Source organism: Aedes aegypti, chromosome 2 (genome assembly GCF_002204515.2).
Source record: "Aedes aegypti strain LVP_AGWG chromosome 2, AaegL5.0 Primary Assembly, whole genome shotgun sequence".
NCBI lineage: Eukaryota > Metazoa > Arthropoda > Insecta > Diptera > Culicidae > Aedes > Aedes aegypti.
Genome location: NC_035108.1, coordinates 3,972,499 through 3,999,303, shown reverse-complemented (window position 1 = coordinate 3,999,303; position 26,805 = coordinate 3,972,499). Strand labels below are relative to the sequence as shown.

Genomic DNA, 26,805 nt, shown 5'->3' with positions numbered 1-26,805 from the left:
GAGTGGCGACATACGGCAAAGTTGGTCAAAACTCGAACTTCGCACGTTGGTTCACCCATTTTTAGTCGCGAAGCAGTATACATTATGTGTAAGATCATCGCAGGAAACTTCTCATTGAAATTCAATGTAAACTTATTTCTGCACATTACGATTCGTGGCGGAAAGGATCTACGGAATGCGTGGAGAAGCATCCAAGCGATACAAATTTTAATTATTTTTCACGATTTATTGCTAATTTCTTGTAAAATGATTCATATTACAGAATTTTTTAAAACTGGCAACCATGAACCACCCAATTTGACAGCTCCATACCACGCAAAACGCACGGAAACCAACACAAACAAATTTTATCCCGATGGTGTTCAGAGCGCGCGAGTGTTTTGGCGTGTGTACTTTCCCGCAACTTGCATGCCATGCCTCACCCTATGCGGCGCCCCCTTCAGCTGATGAATGGAACTAACTGGAAGAATGTCTGATAAAGGACGTATGTAGGAAGCATCCCTTGTTTATGCTTAAAATTCCATCAGCTGGAAGAAAGTGGACTTCGTTTTCAGTTTTACATTGTCCTGGACATCAGAGGATCTAGAGGTTCGAGGGTTGATCTCGTTAATCAAACCACCCTATACCAAAAGCTCTGCTACTTTCGCTTTTTTATTCTACGAATGTAACAACTACCTAGGAGCTATCCTTCGGAACTCAAATCTCACACCGCTGACTCGTAGCTTTTATAGCTATCAAATCAAGCCTAATTTTTCAAATCGGCGTATCTAACATTTGGAAGGATTCGAGAAAAATGCGATGCAATATATTGTAAAGCATTTTAAATCCTGTTTAAAATGTTTTGCATTTTTTCTATTGCTGTGTCTTCTATAAGTTGAAAAAAAGAACACCGTTTCTAACCACTATTAAACAATTCCGATTTGTTTTGAATTAGATTGAAAAACTGGTGAAATTATCGAATAAACCCTTTTGCTTTGTGCTGCTCACATACACCATGATGATTAGTCAATATCATACCTTGCTTGATACATACACCTTGCTTGATGCGTCGGTTTGACAGTTCATTTATCACATGCGTCACGTGATATACACCAGTATTGTTTTGAAGTTGCACATACACCGGTTTGCAAATTCCCATAAAACATAATAAAATTTGTTCTATTCGTCAGTTTCTACGTTCAACTACAACGAATATTGAATGTTTCCAATTTCAACTCGACTAACAGGAGCACCGGACGGAGCCGTGAGTAACAAAAGTAAATGGAGAACAGTTCTTGTGAAAAAATTGGTGAGAAATTTGTCTAAAACCGAATACTGATGATGTTCCACATCAGTTTGCCGACCCGTCAGCTTACTGCAGCTGTGAAAATCCGAATCTCTTGATTTCCAACATGTTTAGTAATTCGAAAACAGTATGACGTATCTGCTGATTAAAATTTTATGTTTTGATTCTGCATATAGGTCGCTTTGCTATGAGCATATGTACGGTGTATGTGCTAGCATGAAAAATGTTGACAGTTGAGTCGCTTTGCAATGGTAGGGTGTATGTAGCCAAATTAAAAACACTGAGTAAAGTGCACATAGGGCAGAACTGAAATTTATTTCAAAAAATCAAAAAAATGTTTTAAGATTACTTTTTTGGACTCAATATGTAGATTATGCGTTTGTCAAGCCCATGCAAAGCAAATCTCGATTTGTTTATTTTTGCAGTTACGTCGGAATGAAGAATTATGCTTGAAATGGAAATCGTAGAAAATTGACCAAACATTTCGGGGCCGTTTGCTTCGGAGCCGGGAAATGTAAACAAAGCAACAACCAAAAAACTGGTTTCTTCGACAACGTTGTAACGATGATGGAGGCCTTTGTTCTGACTGTCTTGCGAAGCTCCACAAGTTTTGTCTCAAGGCCTCCAATGTCCCGCAACTGGCAATAGATGAATAGATATGTTTAGCTATAGCTATACACGAATATCTTTGCTCGCTATGCAATGATACGATGATGGATGATATGAATCATCGCTTATCTGTAACCGGTGCTCTTAGTTGTTAATCAAATGACACATAATTTTTATCGAAAATTTACACCGGTGTTAGGAACTTAGGAAATTTCCTGAATCGTGCCCAGCTTTGTTGATGAAGCTCAAGGTTCTTTTAAAAATCCTGCTTGAAGTCTGCGATTTCACAAAAATCTTTCCCAGTATTTTGCCAGATACACACAAAGGATTCTTTTAGATTTCCAACTAATATAAGCTGAAAACCCAATCCAGATTTATTTGAGAATGATGTTCCGGATTCTGAGAGAATCCTGCGTAGGATTATGTGATGATTTCTGTTCTGGAATCTGGAGAATGCTGTCCGATGGGACGAGTTAAACTTTCTGTAAGTGGGGTTCTCAATCCTGACATTCAGGTCTGGATATAATTTTAGGTTGGTTGGGACTAGTTCCAATTTGAAATTACGTTCAGTGTAAGCATACATAATTTGCTTAGTTTTCTATCATGTTACCAAACCAGAAACCTGGGACCGGAAGCATCTTCCGGGTACCCAGTAAACAAAAACTCCACAAAGAGAGTGCAGGGCTGGAAAGGGTCAATTGTAAATTTTCATCCGCGAAAAGCGGGAAAACCCGAGAATCCCAAATGGTCGGGAAAAATACGGGAAATTGCAGAAAACATCGGGAAAAGCACTAGCACAATTTTCCAAGGGATGAACGACTAGACATTTTTTAAGAGAAGTATTTAATATTTTCTAGTACATTTCTCGCATAGCTTGTGATCTCGCCCTAAAAGCCATTGGTAATCGAATGTCTAGCTTGTTGTTACCGAGCAAACGAATGAATTTATACGTTATTCAACAATGCCACGATGAAGAGCAGATCCACCTCTTTCTCCCTGGAGTGATAGTTTTCATCCTAATTCATTCATATGCTTAGAAACAAGGAGCTACACACTCGGTTACCAATGTCTTTTAGGGCGAACTCACAAATTATGCGAAATTTCAGCTAAAAAAATGGTTGGTTTCAAGGAGAGATCTTTGACAGGTTTGTCTTCGCAATTGTAACCGATTTCTTATAAAATGTCTGGCTAATATTAAGCACATTCAAAGGAGTTCTTAGGAAACATCGTTGAGATTCTTGAAAAGTATTTAAAATTTTAAGCATTCCTGGCAGGGTTCTTGATACGATGCTTTATGACATTATATCAAGATTCATGGCTTTTACTCTGGAAAATCACTGAAAAGCTGCACTGCAAAGAAAGCACTGATTGTAAATAAGATTTTTAGTGGATTGTATAAATAAGTTTCTTGAAATTTCGGGCAACTAGTAACTGGGTTGGTAAAACGCTAAGGTGAAAGATTTTTGGGAAATTTCTAGGGAGATCCAAGTAGTTTTCTAGCCAACCGAATTTTTGGCCACATTCATTAAGAATTGCTTTTTCAAATTTTTTAAGAGCACGGATCTGGAGAACCAAACATCCGTTTGAGCTGAAAACCTAATCGATTGGTCACCTCCAGCTAGTGACCAATCGATTAAGTTTTCAGCTTAAACGGATGTTTGGTTCTCCAGATCCGTGCTCTTGAAAACAGTGATGCATTTAAAACTGAACGCGAGCCAAAAGTGAACTGAACGCGTTCTAATTTTGCACGAAAACGCAGCAAACAGTGAACTTACGTGCAAGATTATGAAGCTGCTCACGAACGGCCCGTTCACTTTAAAACGCACAGTGAAGCACAAAACCTTAAAACACTACTTTAAACAAAATTGAATTCATATTACGCACAATGTATGGAACCTTAAATGTTCCTTGACATCTTTTACAAGTCGTTCTGCTTTTACACATGTTTTAAATCTGCCATGGAAACAATTTTCATTTCGCGTTCATTTTTCGGCTCCCTTGGGTTCAAAATTTTGAACTGATCAATGTTCAAGCCTACTTGATCCCTCGTTCAAAAATTTGAACTGGAACGCAAACTGAACGCGTTCAAATGCATCACTGCTTGAAAATTTGAACTTTGGCTTCGATTCATCTTCACCTTAATGCTGTAGAACTGAGAAATTCAAGACTAACAATTGAAAAGGCCCCATCTCCAAAAAGTAAACAATGAGAAAGATGCAATCTTGGTTTGTCAAACAATAAATCAAATTTATATTATAAATTGTAGCATTGTATGTTTTTTTTTTCTATCTTTATTAACGAGATTTTTAGCCCTGGGCTAGTTCATCTCGGGACCAACGGCTTTACTTCCCTTCCGAAGGAAGTCATCACTGAAATTTTTTGTGACTATTTCGGGGATGGGATTCGATCCCAGGTCCTCGGCGTGAGAGGCGTGTGTTCTAACCACTACACCAGGTCCGTACCCATTGTATGTTATTTTTCATGCAATTATAACCAAATCGTATTTTTGTTAGCAAGTCGTGAAGTACAGACAGGCTGACACAGGTATTATTAGGTAGTATGATACAACATAGGGATTCCCTGGGTAATATGCACCACTTAAGGAAAATGTGCCGAAATGAACACTAAACATCATGTATATAGTGTTTTAATACACGAATCTAGTTGGTTTGGGTTCACCTTACATGGTGTTGAGTGAATCTTCATCATAATTACATTAGATTGCTTTAAAATTCAACTTTTTTCAAACACTATTTTTGCGTGAATTATGATTGATGCGGGGCATGATGCACCGCTTTTTGGGGCATGACGCATCACAACATTGAGGCAAGACGCACCTAAACAAAGGGGCATGATGCACCACAACAATGAGGCAAGATGCACCTTCGTGTTTTAAACGAAATTTTATTTATCGAAAAACTAGGAGTTTTTGATGATTTTCGCCTAGAAGATGATACAATTGTACATAAATACGTTTTAAAGGCTTCAAATAACCTAAAATCGATGATTTTAGTTTATTTTGGAGTGGATCGTTCTGCCCCGATCAATGGAGTGCATGCTGCCCCAGCTGTGAGGTTAACAGAAAATGTTATGGAAAATAGAAATAGTTGTATTATTTCGCCAAATCATCTCATCAACAATCAACCTAGTCTCTAATCATCTGTTTTATAGTTGAAGGTTGTAAAAATCTAATTTCATCACTTTCAAAACAACAAGTGAAATGATCGGGAAAGTTACATCAGAATCGTACATTTCGAATAAATTGTTCTATTTCCCTGTTAAGTTTTTCAAAATGAATCAAATTCTCAAGGTGTCAACAATTTGCAACGTTTCATCAATCTGCATAATTTTTTTCACTCAAAACTAATTTATTTCAGAGAAATTGACAAGGTGCGTTTTGCCCCGGCAGTGCATATTACCCCAGGAACCCCTACATCACTCCACAGAAACCCGACGGGAAACTTGATAATGTTCGCCGTTGAGACAATCGCTGGGTAAAATAATATAAAGAGCGGAGCGGCTGTAGTATATTTTTGAATGGCTAATGTATGTTTCAGTAAGAATAGACTGTTTTACACTAAAATCAGCAGAAACTCGATTTGTTTACATTTTGGACTTGAGGCCTTTTCAATTGTTGGTCTTGAATTCTCACATTTCTAAGCAGTTCTCATTAAACTCCATCCATGGAATCCATTAAACGGAATATTCGATGTACCATCTACCATCACTTGAATAAATTAACTGAAATTTTTAAATTTTCCTTCGTGTGAAACATAATGTTTTATTACAATTTTGTTTATTCTGTTATTATTCGGTTTATTCGGGCAAATAACGGATTTTATTATTCGGCAGACCGAATATTCGGCAAAATCAAATTAATCGAGATATTCTGCCCTTATATTCTTTACACTTTTAGTTAAGATCATCACCAAGCTAAGAATTTGAGATTTTAAGGTGACAAATCTCGGAATCCAAACATGGCAGGCACAATGGCCGGCTTATGCCCCTACTCACGATTTGACGAATTCCATCCAGAATGAGTCGAAAAAAAATAAAAATCGTGCTCGATAGTCTTCGATTTGGATTAAATTTTGCACATGTTTTTGGTATGGTAGAATAAGTGTTTTCCATAGAAAAAATGATCATTTTGACTCAAGCTTAACTTTCGAAAATGGCCTATAATTTTTTACATGCAACTTATTTGAAAAAACCTAACTCCGAAACTGTTGATTTTAGAGAAAAATGTTCTATGAAGAAGTTGTAGTGAACCGTTTGGACTATGAGAAAAAAATATACACTGAAAAAATATTTCATTTATTTTCATAGAAAAATCAAAAATAAAACTTGAATTTAAAATTACACAAAAACCCCATTTTTAATATTTTTTAAATTTTCACCATAGAATCTTGATAGTACAGAGATGTTTGGGACAAAGTTTCATGATGGAGAAATTTTTAATAAAAAAGTTTTTCTAAGAGCAACTTTTGGTAGATTTTCAAAATTTTGATTTTTTGTCAAAATAAATACGTTTTGATGATACAGTAAGCATCTTGAAATGATTGTAAGCCATAATGAATATATGAATAATTTCTCTAGAACTAGCCATTTTCGAATTATATCGAGTTTATTGCAAAAAATATTAAAATAGGCCATTTTCATAAGTTATTCGCGATTCTCCATCAAGGAAAATAAGTAAATGGAAAGAAATATGGTCTCTCGAAAACGTATTATTATTAATGGAGAAACGCGAATAACTTATGAAAATGGCCTATTTTAATTTTTAAACAATATTTTTTGCAATAAACTCGATATAATTTGAAAATGGCTACTTCTAGAGAACTTATTAATATAATCATTATGGCTTACAATCATTTCAAGATGCTTACTATATCATCAAAACGTGTTTATTTTGACAAAAAATCAAAATTTTGAAAATCGACCAAAAGTTGTTGTTAGAAAAACTTTTTTATTAAAAAATTCTCCATCATGAAACTTTGTCCCAAACATCTCTTTACTATCAAGATTCTATGGTGAAAATTTAAAAAAAAAATTAAAAATGGGGTTTTTGTGTAATTTAAAATTTAAGTTTTATTTTTGATTTTTATATGGAAATAAATAAAATATTTTTTCAGTGTACATTTTTTTCTTATAGTCCAAACGGTTCACTACAACTTCTTCATAGAACATTTTTCTCTAAAATCAACAGTTTCGGAGTTAGAATTTTTCAAATAAGTTGCATGTAAAAAATTATAGGCCATTTTCAAAAGTTAAGCTTGAGTCAAAATGATCAATTTTTCTATGGAAAACACTTATTCTACCATACCAAAAACATGTGCAAAATTTAATCCAAATCGAAGATGGTCGAGTTCAGTGACTGACCGATTTGACATGGAATCCGTCATTTCAGAGGCACTAATCTGCTGAAATAATGAACGTACAAAGTCAACCTTCTTATTTTAAGCTTTCTGGTAGTGCACAAAGCTTAAATAGAAATGGCAGTGTAGTTAGATGCTTCTTTCGCGAGATTTGTGCCTCCAAAGTTTTGGTACATTATTGAATTCTGATTCCAAGCTGTTTCGCCTTAAATCGTTATAAAATTGAGCATACATTGATGTTTCCACATTTTTTCTAACCTTCAGCCCATACAAACTGCATAGTTCAGCATAGTTCGAATGTCAAATCGAACTTTGCCCGAATGGTAAATTGGCGGTGGTGCTGCGTTCGATCAAAAAGCAATTCGAAATTGCCGTGCGTAGAAGCTATTATGGATCATTTTCGCACAAACTTGAGTTAACCACATTACCTAATTATGCAAACTGATCACGTTCTTTGACCATAACCGTGGCAATTGTTTCAGAACAAACCAACTCATCCTTCATCCGCAACATTATACTTATCAGCGTTTTCTTCCTCTTTCTCTGCCCAGGTTCACAAAATCATCGGCTTCCTGCCGAGCCTTCTGCAGGTGGTCATGCAGAACGACGTGGACAGTCCGGTTCGCCAAGCAGGCGCCATTTACCTGAAAAACCTGGTAACCAGCAGCTGGCAGGATCGCGAGGCAGAACCCGGTGTTCCACTTCCTTTCTCCATCCACGAGCAGGATCGCGCCATGATCCGGGACACGATCGTCGAGGCCATCGTCCACGCCCCGGACATAATCCGTGTGCAGCTGTGTGTCTGCATCAACAACATCATCAAGAACGATTTCCCTGGCCGGTGGACCCAGGTGGTGGACAAAATCAACATCTACATGCAAAATCGTGATGTCAATGGATGGACCGGAGCCCTGCTGTGTATGTACCAGCTGGTCAAGAACTACGAATACAAGAAATCCGGCGAGAGGGCCCCGTTGACCGAAGCAATGAACTTGCTGCTCCCTCAAATGTACAATCTAATGATGAACCTCATCAACGACCCATCCGAGCAGAGCGTCCTGATGCAGAAACTGATTCTGAAGATTTTTTACGCCCTCACGCAGTACGCTCTTCCGTTGGAAGTTATCACCAAGGAGATCTTCTCCAACTGGATGGAAATCTGCCGTCAAATTCTGGACCGACCGGCTCCCGATTCGTCCCACATCGACGAAGACGAACGACCGGAAATGCCCTGGTGGAAGGTGAAAAAGTGGGCCTCCCACATCGTCCTCCGAATGTTCGAACGCTACGGCAGTCCAGGCAACGTGGTTTCCAAGGAATACAACGAATTTGCTGATTGGTTCCTGCAGACTTTCACCAACGGTTTGTTGAACGTGCTGCTGAAGATCCTCGATCAGTATCGCAACAAAGTCTACGTTTCGCCCAGGGTCATGACCGATACGCTCAACTACATCAAGCATGCGTAAGTTGCGTCCTTCCGGGCGGCTGCCCAAATAGATGATTCAATTAAGATGCAAATGGTTCTCATTCCGCACGCTCTAAGCAGACAGGTAGCAGCAGCAGATGCGATGATTCAATTCACGCGCTGTTGATATATTGCTGCTGCTAATGCGGGTGGTTCGTGGGCTATTTATAGATCCAACAGGGAACACGCGTTTGGAGAAAAAGCAGATACTGTTCGCTTCCAACGTGGGCGCATATCTTTCTCTACAGAGGTGTAGCCAGCAGCAGGTCTCTTTAGAAACTTGATCTTTATTATTTTTTTTATCGAAGGTCTAAATGATGATGATCTAAAAAGTCAGTTTAGCCATCTTATCTGCAAATATCTTCCAAGTATGTATGAAACAGGTTTTCTTCCTGTAAATGCAAAAAATGTTTATTCTTACGGCGATATTTTCAGTAATTCTTCAAACCATGTAGTCTCCTGAAGTTATTTCACGAGATCTATTAAAAATTCTTCCATGTATTCCTCAATGCGCTCAACAGGGATCTTCATAATGCTCCTCCAGGAATTTCCTTCAGAGATTTCAAAAGCATTTCATTAAGATATTACTCCTGCGGTATCTTCGCAAAACTTATCGAACAATACCTAAAATAAAATGTATAAGAATTCTTCAAAATTTCGGAAACCCGCAAATTTTTCGTTTTTTTCTCTATACAAATTTCTCTTAGAATTCCGCCAGAGATCTTTTAGGGATTGCTTCAGAGATTCCTGCAGAATATTAGAATATCAACATTTTAATAGAATCTCTCGGGTGTTTTCTGAAGCAAAATCTTTCACGCTTTCAGGATTCACACTATGTCTAAATCAGCAGATTATAAAAATCGGATTTTTCTCGCTAGACTATTTGAGTTGTATTTTCCTAATCGGAAAGTTTTAAAATATTCCATCGTTGAAATTTTGATTTCTTAGACTGTTTAGCTATTTCATTCTAAAACTTTGGCGTTTTTCGGCGCAATTTAGCCTATAAAAAACGCATGAAGAAAAAAAAAATAGACGGATAGAATATTTTAAAACCTTCAGATTATGGAAACCAAGACCAATTTTTATAATCGTCTGGTTCAGACACAACGTGTGATTCATTCAAAAGATCATTGAAAGGTTCCACACCAGTAGCAATTATTTTGAATTTTCTAGGCATCTCGTGCAATGTTTTTCAATGTATTCCCATGTCTGGACAAACATTTCGAAAGGGCACATCGACATTTTTAAACATTGGCTTTGCAAGACGCTGTTGAGCCCAATTCAACTCGATCACGCTCACCAATACCACTATCAAGAAGAGCTAACACCAATCTTTCTGATAGTGGTTTGCGTGGGCGGGCTAAAAAGGGCTCAACAGCAACGTTTCTGAAGAAAAAAAGCCTCAAGATCTCTTGGGCCCTTTTCAAATGTTTGTCCAGATATTATACAGAGATTTGATTATTATTTTTTTCAATTATATTTGCAATTCCGTCTAGGAAATCTCCTACGGCTTCTCCAGAGTTTAGAAGTCCTTTCAGAGATCGTTGTATGAGTTCACCAAAGGTTGCTTAGGGGCTTAAGTTTTCATGTTTTCCAGCGTTTTCACCAGTAATGTCCTGCGGATTTGTTTCAAAAATGTCCTATATATATTCCCTGGCGACATTCCTGAAAATACTTTGAAGACTTTCTTGAGAAATTTAACAAAGCTTTTTTTGAGGATTTCCTTAAGTTATCCTTAACGAAATTGGAGGCAATCCTGCACTACAGTTCTGTATGCAATCCTATAAAATTCCTGGAGGCATCTGGATAAAATACGGGTTGAATTCTTTAAAATATTCTGAACGGGAATCTCGGAATCTCTGCTTGGATAAATTACTGAAGAACTTAAATAAACATTCTATGTTACTGAAAGAATTTTTGAAAATATTTTCTTGATGATTTTTTTGTGATTATCCTTAGAAAAAATTACAAGTTGAATTCTCAAAGATATTTTAAACGAAATTTTTGGAGAAATTCCATAGGATATCTTTAAAAAATACAAATAGAATTCCTGAAGAAATCTTAGGAACAATATCTGAAAGATCACTTTAAATCACATTCACATTTAATAGAGCAATGATCACTTTAGATTGGGTTGAATACCAAAAAGCCCTAACAGAATACAACAGAGAACTAAGGCACTCCAAACGTAAGGACTGGAGACGGTTATGTGAAAGCATCAACAACGCTCCTGTAGCTGCAAGGCTGCACAAAGTCCTTTCAAAAGACCATTCAAATGGTCTAGGTCAGAGAATTTATTTATATAGAGAAGCGCGAATTCTGAAACCAAAGGTTCCAATTGAACCGTCAAACGTGGTTCCAATCGAGCAAATTCAATGAGACTCAAAAGATGTTATGCAAATGAGACGATGGATGTGTGTTAGTGAAAAGCGATACGTAAGTGACGTCATTGATAAGCTTGGTTTCGTTGGTTTCTTATGGTGACTGACAGGATGACACGCACACTAAAATATTATTTGAATGACCTCACTTATTGATAGTCATTGCAAATGTTGTTTATAAACAATGTCAAAATCCTCTCTGCGTTTCTCTAGTATAATCATATTCTCTGGTCTAGGTAGCTTTGAAAAAGAAGATGTCAGTTATACTGTTGACTCTTCTGAAACACTGGAAGTAATGATGAGAATTCATTTCCCTGAATCGATCCCATATTCGGATGAAGAACAGGTCTCAGATGAGGCATGACATGTATGGTCGATAAATGCCTATCAGAAAGCTTGTGAAATCTCCACGCCTTCGAGGGTCGAATGGGCATTGAGTTCTTTTCAGCCTTTCAAATCTGCCGGGAAAGATGATATTTTCCCAGGCTTAGTGCAACAAGGCAAAGAGACGCTTTGTCCGCTCTTAACCGAAATATTCATCCTATAGCTCTATGAGTTCAGCCATGGAAGCAAGGGGTTTGGATAAAAGTGTTATCGAATGGGTTATGACTATGCTCAAGGATCGGACAATATCTGATGTTCTATGAGATGTGCAAATATCTATAAGATCTACTAAGGGATGTCCTCAATGAGGAGTGTTATCGCCCTTACTGTGGTCTCTTGTAGTAGACGAACTCCTTAGAAATTTAAAAGATCAAGGTTTTGAGGTAATTGGTTTTGATAACACGATTTTCGATCGGTTGCAAACTGCGTTAAACATTACTCTCAAATGGTGTACAAAAGAGGGGTTAAACGTAAACCCTATTAAACTATTATCGTGCCTTTTACCAGAAGGAAAAAGGTAAAGCTAATACAGCCTTCTTTAAATGGAGTTCAAATTCAATTTTCGAAAGAAGTTAACCCTCTAATACCCAACCCCGCCTTTAGATGGGGTACACTTTGGAATTTTGTGTATTTTTTCGTAGCTCGGAAATCAAAATGATTTTATTTTTGGCATAAACCTTGACTCATAACACGCATATGAGAAAAGTTTTTTATGACTTTTGAAACTTTTTGGTATTTTTGAAAATTGTATTCTTATATAACTTACAAATGCCTGGGGTTTGTTTAACGTGTAATATAAAAAAATACCTGTTATATTTTTCTACTATTAACCTATAACAGAAAAAGGACTTGGTGGTATTAAAATAATTCCAAACCTGTGTTTCCGTTAATTACACGGAAAATAAAAATATTTTCAGAAAAATATTTGAAATTTATTATTTTTAAAAGTACCGTGAAAACTTGAATTTTTATTCTTGCCAAAAATCAGTAACTAGAAGAGGCTTCAAGAAAAAATGAAAAAGGATAGGGATGTTCAAAAATCAAAATTCATAGATTTGCGAATAAAAATAAATCATTGCCCAAAACTTGTTTAGAACGATTTTAGATAACTAAAAATGATATTTAGATCGAAAATAAAAATTTGGGTATTAGAGGGTTAATAACTCTTCTATATCTTCATCAATACGCCTAACAGGGATCCTCATAATGCTTCTCCATGAATTTCCTTCAGAGATTCCACCAGCATTACTTCAGAAATTACTCATGCGGTCTCTTCGTAAAATTTCAAAACAAATTTATGTCTAACATATTGCATCGTATTCATCTATTAACTATTACATCGTGTTCATCTGATACGGTTTGTCTGAAGTTTGTCGAAAATCAATAAAGCTCTGGAGTTACCATTGGGAAAAAAGAAGGTTGAAGTATACTGTTAACAGTATTTTATGTTATTACTCAAATAACCTTACATTTTACACGTGAAATTTAAGTCACTATTCCAATGAAAGTCTACAGAATCCGTCTTTTCCTTCCATCCATCCATTTCCTCGTCTGAAATCTCTAGAGGTTTATCCAATTCTTCCAGAAATTTTTCAAGGGATGCTTAGGGGAATTTTTCCATAGTTTACTTCTGGAAATCGTTGAACACCTCTATTAGATATTTGTCGTAATTGCCATTTGGATGCCCTGATTTTTACAATGACTCCTATAGGGATTATTCATAGGCCTCAGCATGGTGAGAGGCCAATGACTCTCTTGTTCGTTCGTTGCAGACAAAAAGGGCCAAGCCTTGGACCAATGCACGCTAATAAATATCAAGTTGGCTTATAAAAAGGACAATGCTTGGTTGAAAATGGAAAATGGGTCAAGCATTTAAAATCACAATTTTTCCACATTTTTGACAGTTCTCAGAATAAAATATCAACGTGTAGTTACAGTAAATCGTCACTCAACGAACAAGAAATCTCATTTTAAGTTTTAATAATAAGATATAGGAATTGAAAAAGTGGTGAACAATATTCACATCGATTTTTTCTCAGATCTGAGGATTGGCACTTATGAATTGGTACGCGAGATTTATTTAATTGTTGCTCTAGGAATCTTGAAGATCTGCAAAGATTACTACAGGAGATTTTCCGAACAATCCGAATAGATTTATTCCTGAATTTTCAAAGCCTTCATTCAATTTTTTTTCGAAAATTTCTAAGCCTTCATTTGTAGAGTCAATTTTATATGATTTTTTAAGTACTAATCCACGGTAATACCCAGGAATTGTTGTAAGATTTGAAATTAACATGTACAAATTGAAATTGAAACAGCGAAAAGAAACCTCATGTTCCGGTCGGTATTGAACTCACAACTTCCTATTCGCTAGATTGGCACTTCGCTTCAACCTACATGCTACGGAGCCCCGTGAGACACCCTGACGCTCCGAGACGAACTGAACTCGATTACCCCTGTTGTTTTTAAAATTCTTATATGGATTATTTGAGCGATTCTAATGAGAACTGGTCCAGGAATTAATCAATACATACGAATTTCTCCCGCATTTTATTCAAGGCCTACTCCTGCATGTCTTCCAAACTTTTCTCGGATGATTTCTGAAACAAAATTTTCATGATTCATGTCTGTATCAGCAGATCATAAAAATTCGATTTTCTCGCTAAAGTTCAGTATTTGAGTTGAGTTTTCGTAATCGGAAAGCTTTAAAATATTCCATCGGTGGAATTTTGATTTATTCGACTTTTTAGCTATTTCATTCTAAAACCCATGAAAATCACGTTTTTCGGCGCATTTCAGCCTAAACCAAATGTATGGAAAAAATCACCGATAGAATATTTTAAAACCATCTGATTATGGAAACAAAGACCAAATACTGATCGCTGGCGAAAAAAAATCCGAAGTACATTCGATTCTTATACTTGTCTAGTTCAGACACACCGTGTGATTCATTCGAAAGATTATTAAAAAAATAATTTCTACTGGTGAGGAACCCACCAGTACCAATCATTTTGAATTTTCTAGGCACCTCGTGCGTGTTTTTCGAGGTATTCCTGTATTATAGAGAGATTTAATTATATTTTTCAATTATATTTGCAATTCGGTCTGGGTAATCTCTTACGGCTTCTTCAGAGTTCAGAAGTCCTTCTAGAGATCCTTGTATGAGTTCATCAAAGGTTACTTAGGGGCTTAAGTTTCATCACCAGGATTACCACAAGAAATGTCTTCCGGATTTTTTCAAGAATGTCCTATATATTTCCCTAAAGACATTCCTGAACATACTTTGAAGACATCCTTGGAAAATTTATCAAAAATTTTTGGAGGAATTTCTGAAGTTATCCCTAATGAAATTGGAGGCAAAGGAATTCTTTAAAATATTCTGAACGGGAATCTCGGGATCTCTTCTTGGATACATTTCTGGAGATGAACACTCTAATATTCTGAAATAATTTTTGGAGATATTTCTGATGAAACTTCTAAGGTTCTTTCTGTGGTTATGCTTAGAAAAGTTTCAAGTTGTATTCTCGAAGGTATCTTAAACGAAATTTCTGGAGATATTCCATAGAAAATCTGTAAAAATCCTAATTGAATTCCTGAAGAAATCTTTGCATGTTTTGGGAATCATGATAAAATACATAAAATAATACTTTTGTGAAACCATCAACAACGCTCCAGCAGCTGCAAGGCTGCACAAAGTCCTTTCAAAAGACCATTCAAATGGTCTAGGTTGCCTTAAAAAAGAAGACGGCAGTTATACTGTTGACTCTTCTGAAACACTGGAAGTAATGATGAGAACTCATTTCCCTGAATCGATCCCATATTCGGATGAAGAACAGGTCTCAGATGAGGCAAGACATGTATGGTCGATAAATGCCTATCAGAAAGCTTGTGAAATCTCCACGCCTTCGAGGGTCGAATGGGCATTGAGTTCTTTTCAGCCTTTCAAATCTGCCGGGAAAGATGATATTTTCCCAGCCTTACTGCAACAAGGAAAAGAGACGCTTTGTCCGCTCTTAACCGAAATATTCATCCTTATAGATCTATGAGTTCAGCCATGGAAGCAAGGGGCTTGGATAAAAGTGTTATCGAATGGGTTATGACTATGCTCAAGGATCGGACAATTTCTGCTGTTCTAGGAGGTGCGCAAATATCTATAAGATCTACTAAGGGATGTCCTCAATGAGGAGTGTTATCGCCCTTACTGTGGTCTCTTGTAGTAGACGAACTCCTTAGAAATTTAAGAGATCAAGGTTTTGAGGTAATTGGCTTTGATAACACGATTTCCGATCGGTTGTAAACTGCGTTAAACATTACTCTCAAATGGTGTAGAAAAGGGGTTAAACGTAAACCCTTTAAAAACTATTATCGTGCCTTTTACCAGAAGGAAAAAGGTAAAGCTAATACAGCCTTCTTTGAATGGAGTTCAAATTCAATTTTCGGAAGAAGTTAAACACCTTGGGATAACTTTGGATAAGAAATTGAACTGGAACTCTCATCTGAGCAAGGTCAAAAGTAAGGGTACTAATGCCCTATGGGTCTGCAATAAAGCCCTACGAAAAACTTGCGGCTGCGACCTAATATGGTAAACAGGATTTGTTCAGCAATAGTCCGACCAAAATTAGTTATGCTTCACTGGTATGGTGGCCCAAGACAAATGAGGTAACCACTCAGAAGAAGCTGGCTAAGTTGCAAAGACTTGCTTATATATCAAAGTAATGAAAAGCACACCATCGGTTGCCTTGGATGCCCTTCTTAATACACTGCCTTTGCATCAATTCAATCAACTGCAAGCTGCAAAGAATGCCTTGCAGTTAATTCGGTATAATAAAATACTAGATGGTGATTTGATTGGTCACATGAAGATCATCAAGGAATTATTCAGATATGAAAACAATAGAAGATTAGATGACAACGAAGACCAACTATGATGTTCCCTTTAAAGTGGTTAAACCATGCCGCTATATTTGGGATTCTGGTGGGCCAAGTTTACGTCCAGGTTCTATTGTATTTTATACCGACGGGTCAAAGATTGGCGACAATACCGGAGCTGGAGTTTTCGGCCCTGGTATCAGCAAGGTAATCGCTATGGGGCGCAGTCCCACTGTGTTCCAAGCTGAAATACAAGCCATCATTGACTTACAAATGTTTGTCTCAAAAGAAACTATAGGTTTGCAAAGATCTGTATTTTCTTGGACAGTCAAGCAGCTTTGAATGCTCTTAAGGCATTCACTTGTTAGTGTGCGAATGCATTCTTTCTCTGAAGCAATTGGCCAGTAGGAACGAAGTTACATTGTACTGGGTGCCCGGCCATTGTGGAATTGAGGGGAATGAAATCGTCGACAATCTAGCAAGACAGGGTGCAGCCACGAGCTTTGTCGGCCCAGAACCGTTCTGTGGTGTTCCTGAGTGCACTCTCAGGATGAGACTGAAAAATTGGGAAATGTCTATGGTAGAATCCGATTGGAACGCCACGGATACATCCAAGCAAGCGAAAAGATTCATAAAATCCAGTCTAGCTAAAGCCCGGGCTATACTGAATCTTAATAAAGGAAATCTTATGGTAGGTAATAACTGGCCTGATGAACGAACACTGCCCAAGTAGGTATCTTGAAAAGATATGAAAAATCCAATCCTCTGGGTGTCGTTTTTGTCAAGCTGAAAACGAAACTGCTGAGCATTTACCCTGCAACTGCGGAGTATTGCTTGATGAAAGAATGTTAGCATTTGGAAAAGGGTTATTAGAGTCCTTGGAAATTTGGCAAGGTAGTCTTAATAGGGTAATAGACTTTATAAAACGAGTTGTGTCCAGTTGGGGCAGTGTGACACATCAACCAATGTCTATCACATCTCAATTGTGAAAGGATATTTGATGAGCACCAAATAAAATATGGGTCATACGATACCACAATATTCCTAAATAATGGAAACAGTAGTTAAAAGATAATAAATCTTCGAGCTGTTTAGTAGAATACCTATAAGTAGATGAAAAAACCGAATTTAGTACTATACCATTTAATTCCACTAGAGTTTGTATCCTTTGACAGATACGCGTATTTCGACCTCAACTGTAAGGCCGTCTTCAGTGTCGTGTACTAGACTCGACGATATATAAGTCGAGTCTAGTACACGACACTGAAGACGGCCTTACAATTGAGGTCGAAATACGCGTATCTGTCAAAGGATACAAACTCTAGTGGAATTAAATGGTATAGTACTAAATTCGGTTTTTTCATCTACTTAGTAGTTAAAAGGCTCTACAGACGAGAAAAAAAATCTGAAAGATACTTTGGGAAAATGAATGAATTTCTGGTGAACATACAATTCCCAAAAAATTTTCTAAATATTTTTAGAGAGATTTTATCTCTTAGTTCATGTTTGGGTTTTTATCGATCAATTGTGTCCGGTTCACGTTGTGGGAATGTGAAAAGATATTCATGTACAGTCGAGGATGGATTGTCAACTGGTGAGCTCGTTTCATGCTTATGATAATACATTTTATCGTGACAGCGTTACTTTTATTTATTAAAAAAAAACTACGGATGGTTCGTCACTGCAAGTGCCGACATAAACCCTTATTTCTGTTTGATATTATTTTAATATACAAAATAAAACACAGTAACAAAACAGTAAGACTAGTAAACTAGTGAAAGTAAAAATCGTATTAAAGTATCAACCCTTATTCATTTGGATCGAAGTGCAATTCTTAACAGTTCCGATCAATCATAAAGTAGAAACCGTTGACATGTACATGCTATGCGAACTCCTGGTCCATGTTAAGTTTTTTATCATCCTGATTCACGTTTGGTCTCTTTTTGTGAGAAGAGGTCTCTAAGGTATCTATTTTCAAGACACTCAGTCGCTAGCAGCCTTGTGACCAAGTACTGGTGCACTTACTGTACCTGAATTACAGTCTGATGATGTTTCTAGAGAAAATAATGAAACATACATAGAGTAAAGTCACGATAAATAATATAAATAAATCAATAAATTCGTAGAAATGAATAACTTCTTTCTGATAGGAATCCTTTTTTAAAAATTAGGAGTGTTTTGATTTATTTTTTCAGTTATAGAAATTCTCTAAGGTTCCTATTGTTAAGACAATATGTCGCTACCAGCCGTGATCCACTAGTAACTGTTTCTTTTTTTTTATAATTTCTTTATTAGTATCATTCCAAACATTACATTCATTTCTTATATCTAGGTGTTCTGTGTTATTAGACAACACCATCATCCTAATTTGGTAAAACAAATTTAAGATTTTATTAACATTTTGTTAACAACATATAACATTTCATTTGCCGTAGCAGTTCAGATTTTTTACAGGTGAGTTGATTTCACCTGCTTATAAGAGAAAAAAAAAACGCTTTAAATATAATTAACCTAACTTAACCTAAACATATAACGCATTAATCGTGGCAATAGAAGATTGTAACGATTTTTGCCTGAAATTATTTTTTTTTATTTGACATTTGTTCCAATGTTTCAACAATGGATATTCTATGTAACTCATTGGTACTATACCAGGGAGGAAGTCTCAGAATCATTTTCAAAATTTTATTTTGAATTCTCTGCAGAGATTTCTTCCTGGTATTACAACAGCTAGACCATATTGGTACAGCATACAACATGGCTGGCCTGAAAATTTGTTTGAATATCAAAAGCTTGTTCTTAAGACAAAGTATTGATTTTCTATTAATAAGAGGACAGAGACATTTTACATATTTGTTACATTTGGATTGAATGCCCTCAATGTGATTTTTGAAAGTTAAATTCTTATCAAGCATGAGCCCTAGATACTTAACTTCATCTGACCAATTTATTGGAATCCCTCTCATCGTGACAACATGTCTACTTGAAGGTTTCAAATAAAGAGCTTTTGGTTTATGTGGGAATATTATTAGTTGAGTTTTGGAAGCATTAGGAGAAATATTCCATTTTTGCAAGTATGAAGAAAAAATATCCAAACTTTTTTGCAATCGACTACAGATGACACGCAGGCTTCGACCTTTGGCGGAGAGGCCTGTGTCATCCGCAAACAAAGATTTTTGACATCCCTGAGGTAATTCAGGTAAGTCAGATGTGAAAATATTGTATAATATTGGTCCCAAAATGCTGCCTTGAGGAACACCAGCTCTTACAGGAAGTCTTTCAGATCTGGAGTTCTGATAATTAACCTGAAGTGTACGATTTGACAGATAACTTTGAATTATTCTAACAATGTATGTTGGAAAATTAAAGTTTTTTAATTTTACAATCAAACCTTCATGCCAAACACTGTCGAATGCTTTTTCTATGTCTAGAAGAGCAAGACCAGTAGAATAGCCTTCAGATTTGTTGGAACGGATCAAATTTGTTACACGTAAAAGTTGATGAGTGGTCGAATGTCCATGGCGGAATCCGAACTGTTCATTGGCAAAAATTGAATTTTCGTTGATGTGGGCCATCATTCTGTTCAAAATAACCTTTTCAAAAAGTTTACTGATGGAGGAAAGCAAACTGATTGGACGATAGCTAGAAGCTTCTGCAGGATTTTTGTCTGGTTTTAAAATTGGAACAACCTTAGCATTTTTCCATTTGTCAGGAAAATATGCTAATTGAAAACATTTGTTAAATATATCAACTAGAAATGATAAGCTACTTTCTGGAAGTTTCTTGATGAGGATGTAGAAAATTCCATCATCGCCAGGAGCTTTCATATTTTTGATTTTTTTAATAATAGTTCTCACTTCTTCCAAATCAGTCTCCCAGGCATTTTCGAAAACGTTCTCTTGATTGAGAATATTTTCGAACTCCTGAGTAACTTCATTTTCAATTGGACTAGTAAGTCCTAAATTAAAATTGTGCGCACTTTCAAACTGCATAGCAAGTTTTTGAGCTTTTTCGCAATCAGTGAGTAGTAACTGTTTCTTTTTTTCCTCAATTCCCGTTCCCAGGGTTTCCCATGCTCACTCGTGGAAGATGCTGAAGCCGCACTTCATCGCCATCATTCAGGATGTCATTTTCCCACTGATGTCCTACTCGGAGGCCGACGAGGAACTGTGGGAAGCCGACCCGATCGAGTACATCCGTCAGAAGTTCGACGTCTTCGACGATTACACCACACCGGTTCCGGCCGCTGAAACTCTGCTGCACAATTGCTGCAAAACTCGGAAAGGCGTCCTCCCGCAAGTTATGCAGATCATTATGCAAATCATCAACGCGCCTAATCTGAACGCCAAGCAGAAGGACGGTGCGCTGCATATGGTCGGTTCGTTGGCCGATGTATTGCTGAAGAAGAAGGTATTCAAGGACCAGGTCGAGAATCTGATCATGCAGTACGTGTTCCCGGAGTTCCAAAGCCCCCATGGACATCTGCGAGCACGAGCCTGTTGGGTGCTACACTACTTCAGCGAAATCAAGTTGAAAAACGAACAGGTTCTGGCGGAAATTATGCGTCTAACTGCGCACGCTCTGCTGAACGACAAGGAGCTTCCAGTCAAGGTGGAAGCCGCTGTTGCCTTACAAATGTTCCTCATCTCGCAGGAAGATGCTCCCAAATACCTGGAAAGTCAAATCAAGGAAATCACTATGGAACTGTTGAAAATTATCCGCGAAACCGAAAACGAAGATCTGACCAACGTAATGCAAAAGATTGTATGCATTTATTCCGATCAGCTGCTTCCGATTGCCGTTGATATTTGCCAACACTTGGCAACGACCTTCAGTCAGGTGCTGGAAGCCGACGAGAACTCCGACGAACGAGCCATCACGGCTATGGGTCTGCTGAACACGATGGAAACGCTGCTCAGCGTGATGGAAGAACATCCTCAGGTGATGCTTTCGCTGCATCCGATCGTCCTGCAAGTGGTTGGCCACGTGTTGCAGCACAACGTGAACGAATTCTACGAGGAGGCTTTCTCTTTGGTGTACGATCTGACGTCCAAATCGGTATCGCCCGACATGTGGAAGCTGTTGGAAATTATCTATCAGGTACGTGATAGGGTAAACGATTAAACGATAGACATGTCTAACAAGGCTCTTGTTTGCTTCTTTTAGCTGTTCCAGAAAGACGGCATCGATTACTTCGTCGATATGATGCCAGCACTCCACAACTACATAACTGTCGATACGCCAGCATTTTTGTCCAACCAGAACCACGTGTTGGCCATGTTCAATATGTGCAAAACGGTGAGTACAGGGCGCAGCTCATACGCTAAGTAAATGGAATTTGCAAGGTCTTTTTGATAATGATAACACTATAAATTTGTAAAAATGATATGATAGACGTGATATCCTACTATATTTATGTATCTATTTGACAATCGTTATGCGTACTGAAATTTCTTGAGAAATATTGGTAGTTCATTCAACTTTAAACAAATAATGGATATTACTTACCTCGTATATTGTTGTGTACAGCGTAGCATCACGCCAGAGCCAGGCATTTTTTAGAGGTCCATCTTTATCGGGTTTGGGTGATACTTCTCCAGTTGTTCCAAACATTTAGGTTCCCAAGATCTTTTTCAACTACGTACAGACATCGTGTTTGTGGAATTCCACAAAGTCGCTGTCATCAAGCTGCTAAATATTATGGCTTATTCTACGAGGCGTGAGGTGAGAATTCTGGGTCTCGTATAACGAGGTGACAATTCTCGACTCGATTGCAGTGACTCTCCATTTGATTTACACGGTGAGTCACTCCCGTAACGCAGGTAGATCAGGTAGATCACATTTACGTGGTGCGTTACGAGGTAAGATCTACCGGGGCAACAGGGACGAAAGTCCGGGGGCCTAATTAACCTGTCGTCGGAACAGGTCGCGATACAAAACTACAACTACACAATTATGTACAACTACAAGTATGAGTGCTTCGAGCACATTGGGACCAACGCCAGTACGGCCCCAATTATGTACACTGGCAACGCACGACTAAGGATAAGTAACAATATATGTATTGCATAATATGCGTGGCCCAAAGCGGCGAGTGGGTTAATGACGCAGCTTGCCCTTGTACCGTAAAACCGTGGCAGGCCTTAGAGTACGTTCCAAATCCGTCGCCTAGTTGTTCCAACTGGGCGGGAGTAGGCTGAGATACCATTACCTGACTTTCGCCGATCCGGCTCTGGACAAAGTACCTCATAAAGGACTATGTCAACTCTAGTATGGCCTCCCTGCCTCCATGGGATCATAAAGGTGACTATTCCAGCGCAGAACGATAGCGGCTCTTAGGGGGACCCATAAGAGACCAAAACAAACAACTAGCGGAATGTGAAGGAGAGGTTTCTGGACCCATCAGTGACCGGCTAAGGAGGCAACCAAAATATCGACTTAAGCGAGAACAGTATGGGCAAAAGCCTAGATACTGTGACGACGGCAGGCACTGGCCGCTCCAATGCAACATGTGGGGTGACCGATGGCCTGTGACTAATCGAGGCCATGGATCGGAATAGGGAGTACCTCCCGAAAATGCAGGTAGCTGCTGAGCAACTCGATGTCATCATCGAGTTTGTTAAAGAGCAAAAGCAATATCAGCAAAGACTTGAAAACGAGTTTACTGAAATTGCGAGAATCAGTCCTAACAGCAAAGCAGGACTACGAGAAAGCCAAGGCACAACTTGGCAAGGTAGAGGGCAAAAGAGACACTAAGTCGTGTCAGACTGAAGTGTTTTCCTTCACAGGCAACGTGAATATATCTGATGGTATTATTCGATACGTGATGCGAAAGAGTCCGTCATGGGACGCCATGGTCTCGGAGAAATGAGCGAAAACGGAGAGCTGTTTGCAGAGTTTTGTGGCAATAACGACATGGTGATCGGGGGATCGCTCTTCCCCCATCGTGCGGTTCACAAGGTCACGTGGATCTCCCGTGACGGCTTTACCGAAAATCAAATTGACCACATCTGTATCAGCCGAAAGTGGAAACGGAGCCTTCTTGATGTGTGGAATAAACGTAGCGCTGACATCGCATCCGACCATCACCTTCTCATTGACGAGGTGCGTCTCCGCATTGCGCGGATTCGTCGACAGGAGGAAAGAGTCGGACGTCGATTTAACACACGCCGACTGGAATATGCCACAGTGAAAAGGAGGTCCTTCGGCGGAACTGGAGACTCGTGCTGCTAATATTTCGGAAGGTGGCAGCGTAGAAGAGCAATGGACCGCCATCAAAAATGCCTTCATCACTACCAGCGAAAATAACTTGGGTGAGCTACGCACTCGGAGAAAACAGTGGATTACCGATGAAACCTGGAGGAAGTTAGATGAGCGGAGAGAAGCCAAAGCCGCGATGGAGCGGGCGAAAACCAGAGGAGCCAAGGCACTTTCCCGTCAACGATACTCGGCTCTAGAAAGGGGAAAGTTAAGCGCTCATGTAAGCGGGACAAACGAGCGTGGGCGGACTCCCTTGAGAAAGCCGCAGCAACCGGCGACATTCGTCTTCTCTACGATATCTCACGACGCCTTAGCGGGGCAAAGATGAATACGACGATGCCCGTGAAAGACACGACTGGACAGCTGTTAACCGACCCCACTGACCAGCTAAAACGCTGGTTTGAGCACTTCGAACAACTTTTCAAAGCATCAACCAGGCCACCAACACCTCAGCATGATCCGCCTAGGGTTCGGCGTATTAGTCGCGTTAACACCGAAGCTTCATCACTGCATGAGATATAAACAGCCATCCAAAGTATGAAATCTAACAAAGCCCCTGGGGTCGATCGCATATCAGACGAGATGCTCAAAGCAGTCCCCGCAATATCCGCTCAACTGTTGCATCAACTATTCCGCAATATCTGGGACACCGCGACTTTTCCGACCGACTGGATGCAAGGCGTGTTAGTGAAGGTACCCAAAAAGGGTGACCTCACTGTATGCGATAATTGGCGGGGCATCATGTTGCTATGTATTGTTCTCAAAGTTCTATGCAAAGTGATCTTAAACCGGATCCAGGAGAAGATCGATGCGACTCTCCGTCGGCAACAAGCGGGTTTCCGTGCAGGACGGTCCTGTGTGGACCATATTGTCACACTCCTTATCATCTTGGAGCAAGTCAACGAATTCCAAGAGTCCCTATATATGGTATTCATTGACGACGAAAAAGCTTTTGACCGACTCAATCACGAAAATAATTGGGGTGCCCTGAGACGCAAGGGTGTTCCTGAGAAAATCATCTGCCTCATTGAAGCGCAGTACGAGGCCTTTACGTGCAGAGTATTGCACAACGGGGTCTTGTCTGAACCCATCCAGGTTGTAGCTGGAATGAGGCAAGGATGTATACTATCACCGCTACTGTTCCTCATCGTAATTGACGAGATCCTGATAGGCGCCATTGACCGTGAATAAAACCGTGGGCTGCTGTGGCAGCCTATTACTATGGAGCACTTAAATGACCTCGATTTGGCTGATGATATTGCTATACTAGCTCAACGGCGCTCTGATATGCAGAGTAAGCTAGACGATCTTGCCGAACGCTCCTCAGCGGCAGGTCTCAACATCAACGTCAACAAGGCCAAATCGTTGGATGTACAGTAGCCGGGCAAACAGTGAAGAACGTCGAAAACTTCCAATATCTTGGTAGCCAACTGGCGTCTGACGGCGGTACCAAGATCGACATAGGTGCACGGATCAAGAAGGCGAGGGCTGCTTTTGCGAGCTTAAGAAATATTTGGAAGAACAGTCAAATTAGTCAACGCACCAAAATTCGAATATTCAATTCCAATGTCAAATCTGTGCTGTTATACGCCAGTGAAAGGTAGTGTGTATCAGCGGAGAACACTCAACGGCTGCAGGTGTTCATCAACCGATGCCTTCTACTTCTTCTTTCTGGCATTACGTCCCCACTGGGACAGAGCCTGCTTCTCAGCTTAGTGTTCTTATGAGCACTTCCACATTTATTAACTGAGAGCTTACTGTGCCAATGACCATTTTTGCATGCGTATATCGTGTGGCAGGTACGAAGATACTCTATGCCCTGGGAAGTCGAGAAAATTTCCAACCCGAAAAGATCCTCGACCGGTGGGATTCGAACCCACGACCCTCAGCTTGGTCTTGCTGAATAGCTGCGCGTTTACCGCTACGGCTATCTGGGCCCCTTCGACCGATGCCTACGGTATATAATTCGGCCATGGTGGCCACATAACTGGATCTCTAATGCTGAGCTCCATCGTCGGTGCCACCAGCAACCGATAAAAACCGAAATTTGACAACGAAAGTGGGGGTGGGTCGGCCACACTCTACGTCGGGACGGAAACGAAATCTATAAACAAGCGCTGGAATGGTATCCAGCAGGACATCGCAGCAGAGACAGACCCAGAGGTTCATGGCGGCGCTGCCTCAGCAAAGAAATAAAAGAAATCAACAATTTGACCTGACCGCAGGTCAAGGCGATAGCTGTCAATCGCCCAGGATGGAAATATTTTACGTCGGCCCTATGCACCAGAATGGGTGCCCAGGACCCATAAGTAAAGTAAGATGCGAAAGAGAGGAGCTTCCGAGGATGAATACGTGACGAAAAGACGTATGGTTGCTAGGGGAAAGGAGAGTGCAAAAGCTGGCACGAGCCAAGCTCCGCGATTAAGAGGACATGGCAACGATGGAGAGGCCAACACCAAGCCTAAGGCCATGAAAGCCAAGAAAAAAAGCCACGGGATAGCCCGAACCAGGCAGTGCATCCACGGGAACCACAGGCAAAGCAAGGCAACAGCAATCCGTGGATACGAGTCGGAAAAAAAAAGAAAGAAAGGAGAAAACCAGAAACGGAGCCCAAGGAGAATGCTAAACCGAAAACAGCTAAACGTAGGAATTTAGGGGAGGCCCTTTTTAAAACGAGGGCGGGAGCGAAATACGTCGAGGTTCTGAATTCGATGCGAAGCACGGAGAAGTTATCGCCATTAAGCGCAGATGTGCAGAGCATGAGGCGGACTAGGAATGATGAAACGATCCTAGTCTTAGAGAAGGACGCCAAGCGAATGGGCCCGCAGGGTCCCAGGTGGTGGTGATCAGGCTGCCGGTCGCAGAGGCCAACAAAGCGAAGAACTTGGGCATACTCAAGGTAGGCTGGTTGGTTTGCCGGCTGAGCATACAAGAGCCTCCTGAAGTTTGCTTCAAGTGTTTCGGGAAGGCCCATAAGTCGTGGAATTGCAATGGTCTCGAGCGAAGTAAGATGTGCAGAAAATGTGGCACTGAAGGCAAGCAAGCAAGCTATTGTAAGCAGGTCGCTAAGTGCCTAATATGTGTCGACAGAGCAGACAACGGACACTTAACGGGTGGACCCAAATGCCCGGGCACAAGCGGAGTATCAAAGCAGGGAAAACGGAAGTAACACAGTTA

The 26,805-nt window shown here is 39.4% G+C and overlaps 1 protein-coding gene across 1 annotated transcript in view; it reads left to right on the top strand.

The window, feature by feature from the left end:
- Positions 1–26,805, top strand: part of LOC5571444 (importin-7) — a 42,546-nt gene that overhangs the window by 5,364 nt on the left and 10,377 nt on the right. Inside the window, exons 2-4 of the mRNA XM_021839786.1 lie at positions 7,821–8,731; positions 20,433–21,468; positions 21,535–21,666. Of these exons, the coding sequence (XP_021695478.1) occupies positions 7,821–8,731; positions 20,433–21,468; positions 21,535–21,666 (2,079 nt within the window). The remainder of the gene's footprint in view (positions 1–7,820; positions 8,732–20,432; positions 21,469–21,534; positions 21,667–26,805) is intronic.